This window comes from Ambystoma mexicanum, chromosome 6p (genome assembly GCF_040938575.1).
Source record: "Ambystoma mexicanum isolate Mex_15411 chromosome 6p, UKY_AmexF1_1, whole genome shotgun sequence".
Classification (NCBI taxonomy): Eukaryota; Metazoa; Chordata; class Amphibia; order Caudata; family Ambystomatidae; genus Ambystoma; species Ambystoma mexicanum.
The window spans coordinates 1437228113-1437245172 of NC_090935.1; the positions used below are offsets into that span (position 1 = coordinate 1437228113).

At 43.3% G+C, this 17060-nt stretch overlaps 1 protein-coding gene across 1 annotated transcript in view; it reads right to left on the reverse strand.

The window, feature by feature from the left end:
* Window positions 1-2275: 2275 nt before the first annotated feature.
* The window catches only part of SPMAP2L (sperm microtubule associated protein 2 like), a 368678-nt gene continuing 353893 nt past the window's right edge, over window positions 2276-17060 (reverse strand). Inside the window, exon 12 of the mRNA XM_069626161.1 lies at window positions 2276-2519. Within this exon, the coding sequence (XP_069482262.1) occupies window positions 2405-2519 (115 nt within the window). The 3' untranslated portion in view covers window positions 2276-2404. The remainder of the gene's footprint in view (window positions 2520-17060) is intronic.

The window sequence follows — 17060 nt, forward strand, 5'->3', positions numbered from 1 at the left end:
TTTTGGGACCCCCCCTATAACTTTTCCCCCCTGGACCAAACCTCACCAAACTTTGCAAAAAAATTCAGAGTGCACCATATACTTTTTTTTGCAAAGTTTGGTGTACATTCGTCCAGGGGGAGTGAAGTTATAAGCTGCCCAAAAAGTGCTCTTCCTATAGGATGAGCAACTTAACCATAACTACACGGCCACGGTATATATATATATATATGTGTGTTTAGCCCTGATTTTGATTTTACGAAGACTGACCTATCAGAGTGAGTTGCCGAGGAGGAAAAGGGGGGGTGACTAATGCAATTGTCACAAGTTCGATACATTTTGAAACTTAAACATTGCCAAAAAACATTGGTGGCATACAAAATAGGGCTAATCATGCTTTATATTATAAACGGAATGGCATGTAGTACAAAAAATATTCCTAATAAACTAACCAATTCCAATTTGCCCCCGTCACCATCCTAGACGTGGAAAACATAATATCCTCACTCAAACCATCTAGGTGCCTAGGTGATTCCTGTCCAGCGGCCACAATCAAAGACGCAGCTAGGCACCTAGCACCTTTCATCACCAGGCTAATCAACTCCTCTTTCAATACGAGTACAGTTCCCACCAATCAGAAAGAGGCATGGGTTCTCCCTCTATTAAAGAAACCGAACCTACACCCGATCATTCCTACAAACTACAGACTGATAACAATGGTTCCTTTTCTACTAAAAATATTAGACAAGGTAGCTTATCTCCAGATTCAAACCTATATAGAGACTAATAACTTGTTAGGACTCCGCCAATCAGGCTTCAGACCGAGACACAGAACTGAAACGGCACTTATCGACCTGAAAAACCAAATGGATGAGCTGAAGGACAAAGGGGAATTAGCTGTCCTCCTTCTCTTAGACTTGTCCGCCGCATTTGATTTGGTGGATCACTAGGTCCTTTGCAATAATCTGACCTCAGCTGCACATTTCTCCAAGGAATCCACTGCCTGGATCCAATCCTTCTTAGACAACCGATCCATGAGAGTGTTCTCATCTACCGCATCAGCTGACCTAGTACCTGTAACTTGTGGTTTACCTCAGGGTTCCTGTGTCTCACCCACCATGTATAATATTTTTACAAAGCCTCTCTTTGACGACCTTGATAATGGGTGTCCCCTACACTAATTATGCAGATGACACCCAGATTCTCATCCCCGTTACAGGTGATTACAAAACAGATGTGGCACGGATTAACAACATCTACCTTATCATACAAGCCTCTATGGCCACACAGGGCCTGGGTCTCAATGATGACAAGCCAGAACTCCTGCTTATCGGATCATCGGGTAGACTTAACAAACTTAGCAACCAATGTAAGACATTCGACATTGACGGCTTAAACATCAATGTCTCCAAAGAGGTAAAGACGCTAGCCTTTCACTTGGATTCAGCGCTGAACTTGAACAAACAAGTCAATGCAACTTCCTCAGCCACCAGCTACACATGTGAACTCATCAATGCATGCAAACCATTTCTTTCCATTGACAGGTGCATTAAGTTAGCCAGAGCCCTTATTCTGTCTAAGCTAGACTACTGTAACGCTATCTATCTAGGGTCCAGCAAATACAACATAAGTAAACTGCAAACTCTTCAAAACAATGCCCTTAGAATGGTGTTTAGTATCCCTAGAATGCAGCATATCTCTAACGCCAGGTGTTCTACCAAATGGCTTGCCATCAAGGACAGAATCAAATTTAAATCCTGAATCCTTTAAATGTCTTCCCAACATGACCCCCAAATACCCAGTGGACACATTCATTAAACATATCTCTGAACGTCCTATCAGATCCCTACATGCTAACGGCCTCAAAGTACCAAACTTCAAACTCAAGAAAGCAGGGGGCAGCAGCTTCCCAGTCATGGCAGCCCAACTGTGGAACGCCATGCCAGCTACCTTAAGATCAGCCCCTTCGCACTACACATTTAGGAAAGAAACCAAAACTTGGCTTTTCTCCCTTGATCTATAAATATGACCACAACCATGACTTTTACTGATTGTTGGAAAATGTTTATTATACTATCTTTATTAATCATGTAATGTATTCGTAATTCAGTCATATGTGTGTGATCTTTATTGTATATGCTCTGTTTTTATCTACCATTGTGTAAAATCCTAAGTAACCTTGTAAGATGCAATGCGCCCAGATACCATTGGGTTAGGCGCGCTATATAAATAAATAAACAAACAACCTGGAGGAGCGGGAGAAAGTGTTAGTGTTGGTCACCTGAGACACAATTGTGTAACAATGCACAGAATTCTTATTTATAAAGTGCAGGCAAACAGAGTGTGTTTAATGCAAAGAAGCATGCATGAAAGTTTATTAAATAAATAGCCAGTGCAATTGGGAAGCCTCCGGTAGCAGGAGCTATTAGCGGCTGATAGGCTGTGCTAATGTTGCAATCCTAGAGGAGCACACTGCTTTTTTTGCCGCTTCTTTCACAACAAAGGCATCGGGGTTGTACTGGACGGTATTCATTGGAAACCTAAAAGAAAGGATGACAAATAAATACTTTATTGCATATTCTGCAAATATGTTCTCATAAATGTGGGGGTCATTATATGTAGCACACATCCTTTTCAATTACCACTAAAGCATTTCAAGTAGCATTGCACAGATAAGGACGATGGTTTCCTTGTCTGAAATGAAACAGCATTAAATATCACTCCTTGGTGGATTGTTGGTGTCTGAATTCGCTCTCTTTCTTCTAATCCCCGAAATGATATAAATAGCCCAGGTATCAAAGATTAGAAAACAAAATTAAAAGCAAAGAACTATAAAAGCAGCAACTGGTAACCAATGTCAAGCAAAGATGCCTTTGCATGGTTGAATGAGTGTTTTTTTTATTTCTACAAACGGATTTTACCTGAGGAAATGACACTCCAAATCTCCAGAGCACCAAACACTCAAAAAGAACTATTCAAAATCATAAACGAAATAAAAAAACCACCAGGCTGCAATAACACGCCAATTCCATCGACAAAACTCTGTGAGGACCTCAGAGACCACTTCAAAAACAAAATAACCTCCATCCAACACTCTGTACAAAACAGACCAAGCGATCACAGCTCAAACCATACCAACACCGATGAGGAACACGCAAACAAGCTACGAAACTTCCCAGAAATATCAGTTGAGGCTTTCGTCAAACTGGTAAACCAAAGCAACAAATCAGGCTCTCCTGAAGACCCTTGCCCCCCAGACATATTCAAAACAATTCTCAAACAAGGAACCCCCATGGAATACCACAGGAACCTTCTCAGCCTCTCATTCTCAACAGGTAAAGTACCACAGGCCTTCAAATCAGCCTACATCAAGCCGCTTCTCAAAGACACAACAGGAAACGTAGAGGACTTATCCAACTACAGACCCATCTCCAACATACCTTACATAGCCAAACTGCTAGAAACGTACGTCTACCAAATAACCCAAGAATTCATAGAAGAGCATTGCCTACTAGAACAGGCACAAGTTGGTTTCAGACCCATGAGAGGAACAGAATCAGCTCTCCTCTCAATATGGGACGACCTAAAAACAAACGCTGACTCGGACAACAGTACCGCCCTGATTCTCCTTGATCTGTCTGTAGCCTTCGACACTGTCAACCACGCCATCCTCATAAAGAGATTAGAAGGACTAGGGTTAACAGCCACTACCCTACTATGGATCAAATCCTTCCTAACAAACAGAACAGAAACAGTATGGATGAAACCTTTTAAATCCAAACCCAGAGACTTCACGTGCGGAGTACCACAAGGATCATCCTTCTCACTGCTTCTATTCAACATCTACATGTACCTATTAATCAAACTCATCAAAAAACACGGCCTCACATGCTACAACTATGCCGATGATACTCAAATAATCTTCAACATACAAGATACCCGAGAAGAAAACACCACACTAGAGAATTGCCTTCGCGACATATTCAACTGGATGAACCTCAACTATCTCAAAATCAACCCAGGCAAAACAGAGATAATGATTGTTTCAAAAAAAGGAGGAGACATCAACTACATCCCCTGGCCAAGAGAGCTCGGCACCACACCAGAACCATCATCAACTGTAAAAAACCTAGGGGTCCTGATGGATAACAACCTTACTTTAGAGCCACAAGTAAACTCGGTAATCAAAAAAATGTTCTTCCTCCTGCGAGCAGCAAAAAGGATCCTACCGTTCCTGTCGTTCGCCAACAAAACACTTACCATCATCGCTCTGATCATTCCAGAGTAGACTATGCCAATAGCCTATACCTGGGCATGCCTGAACGACTTCTAAAAAAACTGCAACGCATACAAAATGCAGCAGCCAGACTCCTCCTCAAGCTACCCAGAAGAGAACACATCACACCCGCGCTACAAATACTACACTGGCTACCACTAAAACAGCGAATAAAGTTCAAGTCCATGTGCATCACGCACAGAGCAATACACAAACAAGGCGCACAATTCCTAAGCGACAAACTACGCCTACATCAACCGACAAGAACACTAAAATCAAGCACCGACATGGCCTGGAACCAAAACCCTACAACAGAAAAAAACTAGGAGGGTCCTCTTTCTCTCACCAGGCACTCAAAACCTGGAACGACCTACCTAAGAATATACGGAACACAACAAACCACCCAGCATTCAGGAAACTCCTCAAATCATGGGTCTTCACAGCGTAACCACAACGGAGACGCACTCGAATGCGCAGACATTAAAACAACGATGAAAATAACTCCAACCTCGGCCTCTCTCAAATTGGACAAACACTCAAACCAAAGAACCAACCACTCGACGGAGCATAAGATATCATGGAAAATAGCCACTACAGGAAGGCTCGAGAGACTGATCACATACCTAGACCTAGACGAAAACCCTCTAGAGACTCGCCCACTTGTACATACCGGACGGACCATATCCAGACCGGCAGACGCATTTAGATAGAATTGTGAATGTTAGCATGGCCACACTTGGATGGAGTTGTGGATATTGGCCTGCGTCACGTCTGGATGGAACTTTGAATGTTGGCATGCCCGCACTTGGATGGGATTGTGAATGCTGGCCTGCGTCGCATCTGGATAGGACCTTGAACGTTAGCATGCCCGCACCTACGCTAAACGTGAAGACTAGCAAAGGCCACACTTAGAATTGTGGACAATTGGCCTGCGTCACATCTAGATAGGATGGATTGAAGCATAACATGCCCGCGCCTAGATGAAACTTGAATGTTAGCAGGTGCCACACTTAGAATTGTGAACACCAGCCTGCGCCGCATCCAGATTAAGTTAGGAATGTTAGCATGCCCACACCTAGACAGATTTCTAAACACTACCCTGCGCCGCACCTAGAAAAGACTGTGAATGTAGGCATGCCCACATGTGAAGGCCAACAAGTGCCACACTTAGACAAAACTGTCAATGTTAGCATGCTAAAGGTCATGTAACCCACTAACCAATATAAACTGAAACTCTGCATACTTATCTCACTCAAAAAACTCACACAACTATCTCTCACACAACAAGCCGCACGCACTTAACGACACTGCAACAACACATAAGCCGGATCAACAGCACATGCGGACTGGCACCGATCCAATACCCACATCAAAGCTCAGCACCTGGTGTACACCGAGTTGAAGCTGCCAACAGAACACCACTCCTCTCACTATCCTACTCCCTCTTCACCCTACTAACCAATCCCCCCCTTATCATTTACATATCCGCCAGAGCGCCTGGGGACCAATTCCGTTGGTGATGGTGCGTGGTACAAATACCTTTAACATTTAACATTAGTTCCCCGGGGTAAAGGTCCAAGAGCCAAAGTTACCTTTTTTTTTTTAAAGAAAAGAAAATGGTATCTGCAGAGTGTGCCAGGCTTTTCATTAAAAACAAATTTTAACCGCCAACAAGATGGTTGCCATGAAACATGAAGATAGGAAAGAGGGCACTTTGAGGAGCCACGTTGCTATGTCCATTTTGGTCGGTAGCAGTGTGAATGGGGGTGAGGATTCAAGGAGGCTCCATGAAACTACAAAATATTTCTTTGTTTATATTAGGTGGTAGGGATTATTGGGGCAAGACAGTGAGCGAGCAGAGTGATGCCGAACATCCACTAGCTTGCTCATAATGTAGGCCTCTCGGCAGCCTCATGAGCTGTTCACTACTTACTGTGTACTAATCCGCTGAATTCTCTACATTTATAAGTCTTTTTTTTAATATGGCTCCAACAATGGGAAGCTAGTACTTAACAGTAAACATATTATGATGTGATGCACATGTACCACCTTCACATTTCTATATTCAGATAAATGACCGACAACCGATGTTGTGTTAATATCCAAGAATGCAGATAAAGTAAATCGTCAAGAAAATTGGTAGGCGGTGGCCTGTGTGATGGTGGCCTTTCACGCCTTAAAACACTTGTGTATAGGCGCGTTATAAATGCCATATCATATCATATACTCTCATATCATGGACAGCACATCTTCAGGCTCAGCTTCAGAGGGTCCTACCATTTTACACCTCCTGTAGGGGGATTCAGGAAAGATAGACCGTAGGCCGAGGGAAGTAGGGGCCAGAAAGGTTTGGGTCTATTTGACCTAATCACATTTGATCAAATTTATTTGTCCTTTTTTTCAGTCTAAAATCCTGCAACACCCCACTTCCCCTCAACCTAATCTATACCCTTACCCACCCCATATATATATATATATATTTTTAATTAAATTTGACCAAATAAAGGGTCAACAAAAATTCCATTAAATGTTTTAGGCCAAATGTGTTTAGGTCAATTATGCTTTTTTTTTTTTTTTTTAATTCTTTATTTTAATTTTAGTACTTAGAACAGAACTGACCAATAAATCACAAAATATCATAACACCGCATAAAGGATATATACATGTAGGAATAGAAAAAGAAAGAACTTAGCAATGCACTAGTACCTACTCAAAAAAGCTCCCCAGACCTTCGTATATAAACTCAATTTCCACATTTTTCTGTATATAAATTTCTCAATATTCGCTAAGCAGTTCATTTCTGTAATCCAATCCTCCAATATTGGTGAGACACACGACTTCCAGCTCCTCAAAATCATTTTCTTGCAAATAGAAGCACCTCTGAACAAAAATTTCTTTTCCGATAGTGAAAGGTCGTCCAGTAAAGCATCACAACCCAGCACCATAGTCTTAAAATCCAAGTCAACATTTTGGTTCAGAGCCCCGAGACAAATAATACAAACCTCATGCCAAAAGCCACGAACCCTCACACAGTCCCACAGCAAATGTTCCATACTGCCTTTCTCACTCCAACAACACCAACAAACATCAGAATCAGACAAACCTCTATTTTTAAGCCTTTCCGGGCTCCAAAAAACTCTATTGAGAATTTTGATTTGTCTCGACCGTTCAGTCAAACTTATCGAACAAAGCTTCACATTCGCACACATCACAAGCCACAGGTCAGAAGTGATTTCACAACTCAGTCTTCTGCTCCATTCATTAAGTAATTCAGTATTCTCCTTATAATTCGATACAATTCGATGATACACCCTACTCGCAAGCGACTGAACGCCAGTAGTGAAAAGTTCAACATTCACATCCCCGTCACAATGCACTTCACCAATACATCTCTTCAATTTCCTGAAGTCCGAGATAGAAACATTTTCAACATTAAAAGTAGCACTTAACTCAGCAAAGTCAATCCATTTTCCATCTTTAAAAACATCACTAATCCATTGAATTCCGCCAAGAAAACACTCCGGCCAAAACAACAACTTGCCATTGTCCGTTATAGCTTTATTCAGCCACAAAGATGCATCAGGCGATTTCAGAGCAACCGAGCCACACATATCATAGATATTCTTCCAAACGTCTCTTAGAAACTCCGTCAAGGGGCATCTATTACCACGTTTGCTAACAGTCGTGAATATCGCTCTTGGGGCGAGTGGGCCCATCACACTTGCCTCTGCCATCGCCCACTCACTAGGAGAATCCTTCAAAAAAGGAAGAAAAAACTGGCATGAGAAGGCCATATGATATGCCTTAAAATTTGGGACACCTAGTCCCCCCTTCTCAACCGGGAGCTGGAGTTTCCAAAGCTTCAGTCTAGGCGGTTTCTCATCCCAAAGAAAGGACTGGAGAGTGGTATCAATCAACTTCCAAAAGGATTGACCAATTTTCAGGGGAAGCATACTCAGAATATAATTAATTTTTGGTGCATTCATCTTTAGCGCATTTACTTTACCCCACAGAGATAGATGCAATACCGACCACCTTTGGACGTTCAGTTTCAGTTCCTTACAGACCATACCCATGTTCTCTTCAACCATATCACTGACATCCGGAGTCAACCAAACCCCCAAGTATTTCAGCTTTTCCTCACACCATTGAAATCCAAACCCCACCACCAAAGATTTATCACAAAGTGCAGTCACCGGCATTACCTCCGATTTAGACCAGTTAATCTTATATCCAGCCACTTCATGAAACCAATTAAGTGTGTTCATCAACGAATGCAAAGACAAATCCAAGTTCCTCAAAACAAATAAAAGATCATCTGCGTAGATCCAAATCTTCTGTTCAACACCATGAAAGGAAACACCTTGCAAATTCAAATCACCTCTCAATGCAATAGCCAGCGGTTCAATGGCTAGGACAAACAGCAAAGGGGACAATGGACAACCTTGCCTAGTGCCCCTATGTAAATCAAAAGATTCCGACACTAAGCCATTAGTTTTAACATTAGCTGTGGGGCGAGCATATAAAAGGGCCACCCACGCAATGTATTCTTCTCCCATGTTCATATTTCGTAAAACCATAAACAAATATTGCCAGTTAATTCGATCAAATGCTTTCTCAGCATCTAGGGAGAAAATCGCCACGTCTTCATCTAAATCCTGTGCATGTGACATGGTCAATAACAAATTCCTGATATTACTGGAAGTCCTACGGCCTTTAACAAACCCAGATTGGTCAGTGTGAATAAGCTTCGGCATGAGTTGTTCAATCCGTAAAGCAAGTAATTTAGCCAAAATCTTATTGTCAGTGTTTATCAAACTGATTGGTCGATAGTTTGACGGCAAATTACCATCCCTGCCCTTCTTTAAAAAGACTGAAATAGTAGCATGGTTTGTAGACGACGGGAGAAATCCAGCTTCCTTGGATTCAGTATACATATCCTTCAAAAGGCCCAGCACCCTCTCTGGCAGAATTTTATAGAACTCAACCGGTAAACCATCAGGTCCCGGAGTCTTCCCAGAATTCAATTTACCAATGGCAAACCTGATTTCATCAATTGTGACCTGTCTGTTCAACTCTTCCTCCTCATCACAATTAACCTTTGGAACATCCAACCTGTGTATAAAATGCTCACCTTGACCAGTAACATCAGATTCATCTCTATATAAATCAGCATTAAAGGTCTTAAAGACTGCATTAATCTCACGCGGATCAAAAGTGGTCACACCATTCCCATCCTGAACTGAAGTAATGGCACCCTCAGAGTGTTGTTGTCTCAATCTGTAAGCTAGCCACTTATCACATTTTTCGCCTCGTTCGAAATAAGTACACTTGATCCTATACAAATCGTTATTAGCTTTCATACTCAAAATGTCATCCAGTTCCCTCTTCAGCTTCCTTAACTCATTCCTCTTACCATCATCATTCGGAGCACACACCAATTCCTTCGTCACCCCAATAATACGAGCATCAATATCCGAAGTCAACCTATCCATTTTCTTCCTTTTGCTGCTAGACAAACTAAGAGCAAGACCTCGCATTGTACATTTAAAGGCCTCCCAGATAGTTCTTTTACTGAGTTCTTCCGAAGTATTTTCCAACACAAAAAATTCAGCTTCAGTCCGAAGCTTCTCCAAAAGGACATCATCATATAAAATTGATGTATTCATTTTCCATTGAAACGATCTACAGCACTCAAAGTGCAGAGCTATCCTCATAAAGACAGGAGCATGATCAGTAACAGCAATAGAGCCAATACTGCTGTCTAACAAATTCGCGGTCACTCCACCCGCTGTGAGTAGCATATCAATTCTCGAATAACTCGAATGCGAGCCAGAATAAAAGGTAAATTCCCTTACATTAGGGTGTTGCAGCCTCCAGCAATCTTTCAAATCAAAATCCTCAATAAGATTCCTAAATGAACGATAATGAATATCTTTCCTCTGAATCATCCTCTGAGTTGAACGATCAATAGAAGGATCATAAACCAAATTAAAATCGCCTCCAATCAAAATATTGGAACAATCCAGATCAAGCAATAACTGCGACATATCCCTATAGAAGCAGCCATCATCCATAGATGGAGCATAAATACTGCAAAACACATTCTTAGTCCCCTGAATATCCATCAAAAGAGCAATCATCCTGCCTGCTTTATCACTGCAAGTTTTCAAAATCTTAATCGGCGAACCTTTTCGAACAAGAATTGCAACACCCCTGCTTCTACTGGAATAGCATGAGGTGAAGGCACTGCCAACCCACCTCTTCTGTAAAACACTTACATCCTCTTTCAATAGGTGAGTTTCCTGCAAAAAACAAACATCACATTTCATATCCTCAATACAATTAAGAATCTTCTGCCGTTTCACCGGATTATTCATACCATTAATATTCCATGAGGTGATCGAAAGACACGATTCCCTGCTAGCAGACATAGTGAAAGGTCCAAAATAAAACCAAAAAGTAAGCACTAGTTCAAAAAGCAAAATAACCCAAGAAAAACCTAACCCCCTAAAACAGAAATATGACGCCAACGTTACAAGCGCTCAGAAAAGAAAAAACCCCCAATACCCCTGGCACCCTCCCGAATAAGATTACAAATGTCCATACATGAACACAAGCATCACTGCTGAAAACCAAGAACCAAATTGCAATCCCTACATCCATATACATACCTCAACAAGAAAAAACAACCAGAAAGCAATTAACCAAACCATCTGTAAAAAATAAATAAACAATACATGTCCCCTCAGCCTAACAGTCAAAACAAGCCGACACATGTAGCTCACAACAAAAGGCCCAACCCGATCACGGCAGCAAAGTCACAGTACCCCAATAGTGCCAATAAAATCTCCCCAGACATAGCAGATAGTGCACATCCGCAAACAATCAACACAAGGTGTGCAGTATGATACAAAGAATAGCTGCAAATTCCCCATATCTTAACATGAACCAACAGCTAACAAAATACTTACCACACCACATGCCAGGAAAACATGGAGCACTCAACTCAAGAACAAGTAATTATCAATCGGAACCCCCCCCAAGTGGCAATAAAACACTATACAGGTCGAATGGCAACCACAATCAAGTACTAAATGCAGTATATCAGTGAACTAACACACTAAATAACATACTTATTAATATCCCATTGTGCTAGTATCCAAAAGGATAGATTATTGTATATATATAATAAGCAATATCGCTTTTTGAAAATAAAACCATAGCAAACAATAACTAACCCGCTACCCCCCCCTCAAACTGATACAAACACAGGCAGCCATTGAAGGAACCAGAAGCGGGGGCACACTGCAAGGGCACTGCAAGGAGGTGAAATATATCCACCAAAATTATGTTTGTCACTAAAACCACCCTAGCAAGTCACGTGTCACTTAAAATGCACTTGAGCTGGCAAGGGCCTCTTTCCAAGTCTAATCGAGCACCTTCAGACCTGCATTCCCCGCAGCCCCTCACCCCCCATCCCTCCAGCAGCCGAAAATGGGCCCGAGAGAACAGTGCAAAACATGGTCACGAAAACGAAGGAGGGGAAGTTATCCATCGGGTTCAGAAAGTGGTCAGTTGCAGAACTTGTCCGTAAAAAGATGAACAAGCTGTGAGCACAATCACAGCCCAGAAGAGACAGGACACAGGAGCACTGGCACATGTGGGAAATCTTGGCAGCATGAAGCTTGTGCTTGCAGAAACAAATCAGCCAAAAAACACACCCCCAGCGCAGCGATATTTCAGGTGCTCCAACACTCCAGTATGAAAGAAAATGTAAAGTCTCCACTTCAACACGTTGGGCATTCATATACCGTGATCGACCGTAATGTGGTGACTACACTGGGATCCAAATAGAGCACCATGGAAAAGTGTCTGAGACGAGGTCGATGATAACGTGGAAATGTAAGCCCCACGTCTGGAATGGAAATGGCATTCGCTAAAATAACAATGCCCTGCAACCCTGATGCAGGTGGGCCCTCCCAAACATGCTAGAAAGAGTTCACGCCTTGGGAGTTAAGCATAACGTGGCACCAGACCCCAGCACAAAAGGATTTCACTGGAGGAAAGGGGGGGGGAACCGCATATGCATGCACGCTCCCCAGAGAGGGCCCTCGTACATTCGAGTATTCCCCGTCCCCAGCAAGCCCTGAGATAACAAAGGTCAGTCAGCGTTTCAGCTGGAGAGCGCAGGCCCTCGAACGCAGCTCTCCGCTCCCGCAAGCCCTGCATACCGGAGCAGGACAGCCACCGCGCTCCCATGAACGCCCCCCTCCTCGTAAGCAGTTGATTCACTTCTGTTGCCACACACAGATTCTGTCAGGAAGCAGGCCACGCAAAGTAAGGAGAGGGGAGGGGAAACCATACACCTCACCGTGTCCATTCCATGCTCTGCCATTCGAGCGATGCCTACACTCCCCAGCAGCTCCGTAAATAAACGGTCCCATTTTCCGGCGAGCAGACGTATCTTGAGACAAACATCCGGGCACATGACTGATCAGCTGGTCAGATGAACGAAGGTTCTTTCCTCAAGTAAACAAGCTTTCTCCAGCACTGCCGAGCCAAGATTCCACGAAAAAAAAAACGTTTAACTGCAGCATATAACAGGCGCAATTTTAATGTTAAAAAATACAACTCCAAAAACACTGAAAACGGAGTGTATTTGCCAAATAACTCAATTAATCAGCAATATTACGTGTCTTTCGAAAATCCTCCAGCCAGGAAAATGCCTCCTTAGGGTCAGATGTAGTTTTATCACCCTCTGGCAGCATCAATGTTAATAAATTAAACTTATTCAAGTAGACCTTCACCAGAAGCTCCCTTGCCAAGTCTTTCACACCCTTAAAGGCTCTCCTAGCCTCCACAAGTTCCTTAGGATAGTCAGGATAGGCATATATTGATTTACTTTTGAAGGAAGCTGTTCCTCTATTCCTAGATGCAGTCAAAAAGGATTCCCTTTTCCTGGAGTGAGTGAAGGATACCAATATGTGCCTAGGTCTGGAGGTAGGGGCTTTACCGACTCGGTATGCATGATCAATGTCATTTTCACTGATGTTGTCCACTCCATAACACTCTTTAGCAATCTGCATAACCAGTGGTATCAGTTCCTCAGCCTTGGGATCAGCATGTTCCATAACACCGACCAGTCTGATATTTCTTTCCCTCAATTTCAAATCCATTTCCAGGCGTTTGCTTTTCTCACTCTGTAAATCCGTTTTCAGGTTTTTATAGGCTCTGTAACTCCCTGCCATCTCAGACCCCATATTAGAAGATTTTTTCTCCAATTCAGAAACTCTTGTATCCAGATGTACAACCGCTAGGTTCATCTCAGCCATGGTTGTCTTCACTTCAGCCATGTCCAGAGCAACTTGTCTCATCAATTTGAACAAATCCTGAATGCTGGGATTCTCCTCATCCATATCTGAAAGCTGCTTTTGTTTTTTAGATGAAGGATTTTCAGGTTCCTGAATTTTCTTCTTAGTATTCATATTAGTATGAAATAGCTTCAGGGAGGGACCAGGAGCTGCAGGTTCAAGCTGCTTCCACCTTGGCCAACATTCCGGAATCTCTAGGTCAATTATGCTAATACCGCCGGAAAGTGTCCTCTGTCTATATTTAGTAACATTCGATAGTAATGCTGTCACTGGGCTGGGCCTATTATTGGTTCATACTCTAGGAGAAGACCTAAGCACACAGGCAAGGCCGGTGGCTGTGTGCATTGCTCGAGCAGACCCACAGGCCTCTAGGTGGGACTTAGAGGAACTCAGGGAGGTGGGGGGCACAGCCTCAAGGGAAAACGACAGGTGTGTGACTCTTCTGGCTTCCTCTTGCACCAACCGTCGTGAACTGATGGCAAGTTGGTGCCTAGCTGAGGCCAATAATGAGGCCGCCCCAACGCAGGACAGATGCATGAGTCAGCACAGTGGGCAGCGTGTATCCCAGGTGTCACGACACCCAGGAATATTCCACAAATGCAGCAGATCTAACAATGTTAGAAAGTGAGGGCCTGGAGCTGTATTTAAGGGCATGTGCTTTATGCTTGTGGTGAGTTACGGTGCGCCAAGATTGCAAAGCAATGGGCTGAATAACAGGACGGTGCCTTGTGGACTGAGATACAGTAGGTGGCAGTCCAAACGCGGATTCTGCTGGAAGACTGAAGTGTTTGTTGCCCTGTAAATTAAACACCAGAATAACAAAGAACATAAATGAATACAATTAATGCCATTTGCAGACACAATAAGAAAGAGGTGGAAACAATGTAGAAAACAACAAAAGGAAGTGAATAAATGAGTACGCCGTGGCATTCCTACTCTGTCTGGGTATGGCGCAGATGCGGGGAATGCCAAATATCCCCTGGTGGCCAGAGGCCTGCACTCTCTATTTGCACAAGTGAGGGTTAGCGCAATACTGTTTAAATGCAACCCAAGGAAAGTGGCTATGCTTGTGTTCTCTTGTGTGATGCGCACGTCTGATGCAAGGTGTGTCTTAAAGAGGGAGTTAAAGAACAACCGCGGAGAGTGACTTTTGGGTTTCTCAACACTAATTTATTTACACACACCCACACACGCATGAAGGATGCACAGTTCGAGGAATAACAAAACAACACAAATAGCAAACCCTCTAGGTAACAGGGAATTCAACTATTAAACAATAAAGGCTCCCTCTGGATTTTGTGTGAAGGCGGCAGCCCTAGGATGATGGGCATTTCGGTCGCTGTGTTGCTTTGATCACCCAATGTTCCCCTGAAGTTAACTGAACAGGTGCGCTTTGCACCCTTCAAGAGTGAGAGGACAGCCACAGCACCATGGCTTAAGGACGGCATTTGTGAGGGACTCTCGTGTGGAGAGCAGCCTCAGCTGCAGCCCCATTTGTGTATTTTAACAAAGCCCCCAACAACAGCTTTGTTGCGTGTTGCATCCCTCCCGGTGTTGTGGCACCAATCACATTGGAATTAGATGTAGATAAGAATAGCCACTTTTGCAAAAAACTTTATTCGGATCTATGTGATCACTGCGAATCTATATTGCTGAACCCGAAAATGTCAATTTTGTTTTCTTTTTTCATACATTTCCCCATGATGGGGAAGATCTCCTGCAGCCTTCCCCCATACTCTCCTTATATGTTTTATAAACCTATTAATCCACCCCCCCCACCGCCCACAGGAAAATGCGCATTTCGAAATATGACATTTTTGGCTTCAGCATTGTGAGTGATGAGGAAGGCGTTGCATTCATGGTTGAGGAGTGTAAGGGAGGCATGGAATCACAAGTGAAGACAGACACAAGGGATTCAGTGCATGATTCCCAGAAGCGGTTTAAAATGGTGCAATCCCATTGGAAAACGTTCTGTGAATCAGGCCCTCAATGTTCACAGGTGTTTATTTAGCCACGAGGATTGCATCAACGCCTATCTGGCCCTATATCTAAGGATCAGAGCAGGCTCGACCATCATATAATCAATAGCGCAGTCCTAGTAGTGTCTGTCAACAAAACCTATTGCCTGCCCTTGCACTATAACAACAAATGTGTGCAGGCTAAATGTACATGTAAGGAAAATAGTGTTCCGAAATGATATGTCAGGCTACCTGAGCAACGGGTCCCTTCCCTATGTTTTCAACACGGCAAGGTGACACACTCGGATTTTAGACCACATGGGCTTTTTCGACACGAGGATGCAACTCAGGACACAGTCCAGGGCCTTTCCACGATAAAGTCTCTTTCCCAGATGTCGAACACTCAGAAGAAAACAAAGAGAATGTAAAAACACTTTTTCTAACTATAACCCAGACTTATCCTCATGTTGCTCTAATATCAGGAACTACTTTGAGACCCAATCTTTTCCTTCTGTGTTAATCTCATTTACTTAGGGAACCAGAGTGAAAGAACCAATACCAGTTTCTTATCCTAAGAACACCCCTAGACCAGAGACAGGGTATACCCCCTTCTTGAGAGTGTCCTAGCCGACCCCCCCTTTAGCCTTCATAGAACGTATTAAGACACACAGGGCCTCATTACACGGTAGGCGGTGAGCCATGGCGCTATTAGCGCCATGGCTCATGCCGGTAAAATACTGGCACCGCCTTGGTGGAAAGGGGATTTACCGCCCCATTCCAAGGTTGGAGGGGCGGTAAATCCCCCTTCCACCATTGCCCTTCCCCATTCCCATTTCTGCCCCATAGGGCTCTATGGGAATGGGGAAGGCGCTAATTACGGCACCGCAATTTTGCGATGGCGTAATTAGCTCCGAGGTCCCTTTGCGGGTTGGATTTTAACGCCTGCAAAAAACAACTTCGTTACAGTTACAGATTACATGACATACATATGTGAACAACATTGCAGACATAGAGAGAGTAACAGTATGGCATCTATAGTTGTGAAGGGTTGTACTAGATATTTAGCTTTCAGCTAAAGAGCTTAGTTTTGATGGCTTTGCGGAATAATTGGTGGGATTGGTAAAATGAAATGCTTGTTCACCTGGGCCAGGACAGGAACCCTGGAGTGTCTAAGGGGCAGGTGGGGAGAACCAGTGTGTATTCAAGTAAGCGAGCAAGATACAGTGTTGCAGCCTGAATGCGTAAGACTGGAGAGGCTTTGGGTGAAATTGACAAATGGAATTACAAGGATACATAGTAGCAGAGTGGTTGCGTGTATGATTACACGTTCTTGAATGACTGTGTAAAGAAAGGAAGTGTCTTCAGAGAGGGGAGCTGTGCGTGGACACGAAAATTGAGCGAAATAGAGATCCTAAAAAGCGGGAGCTGTGTGAGAACTGAAGTGGGAGCAAAATCCCCACAAATGATAGAAAA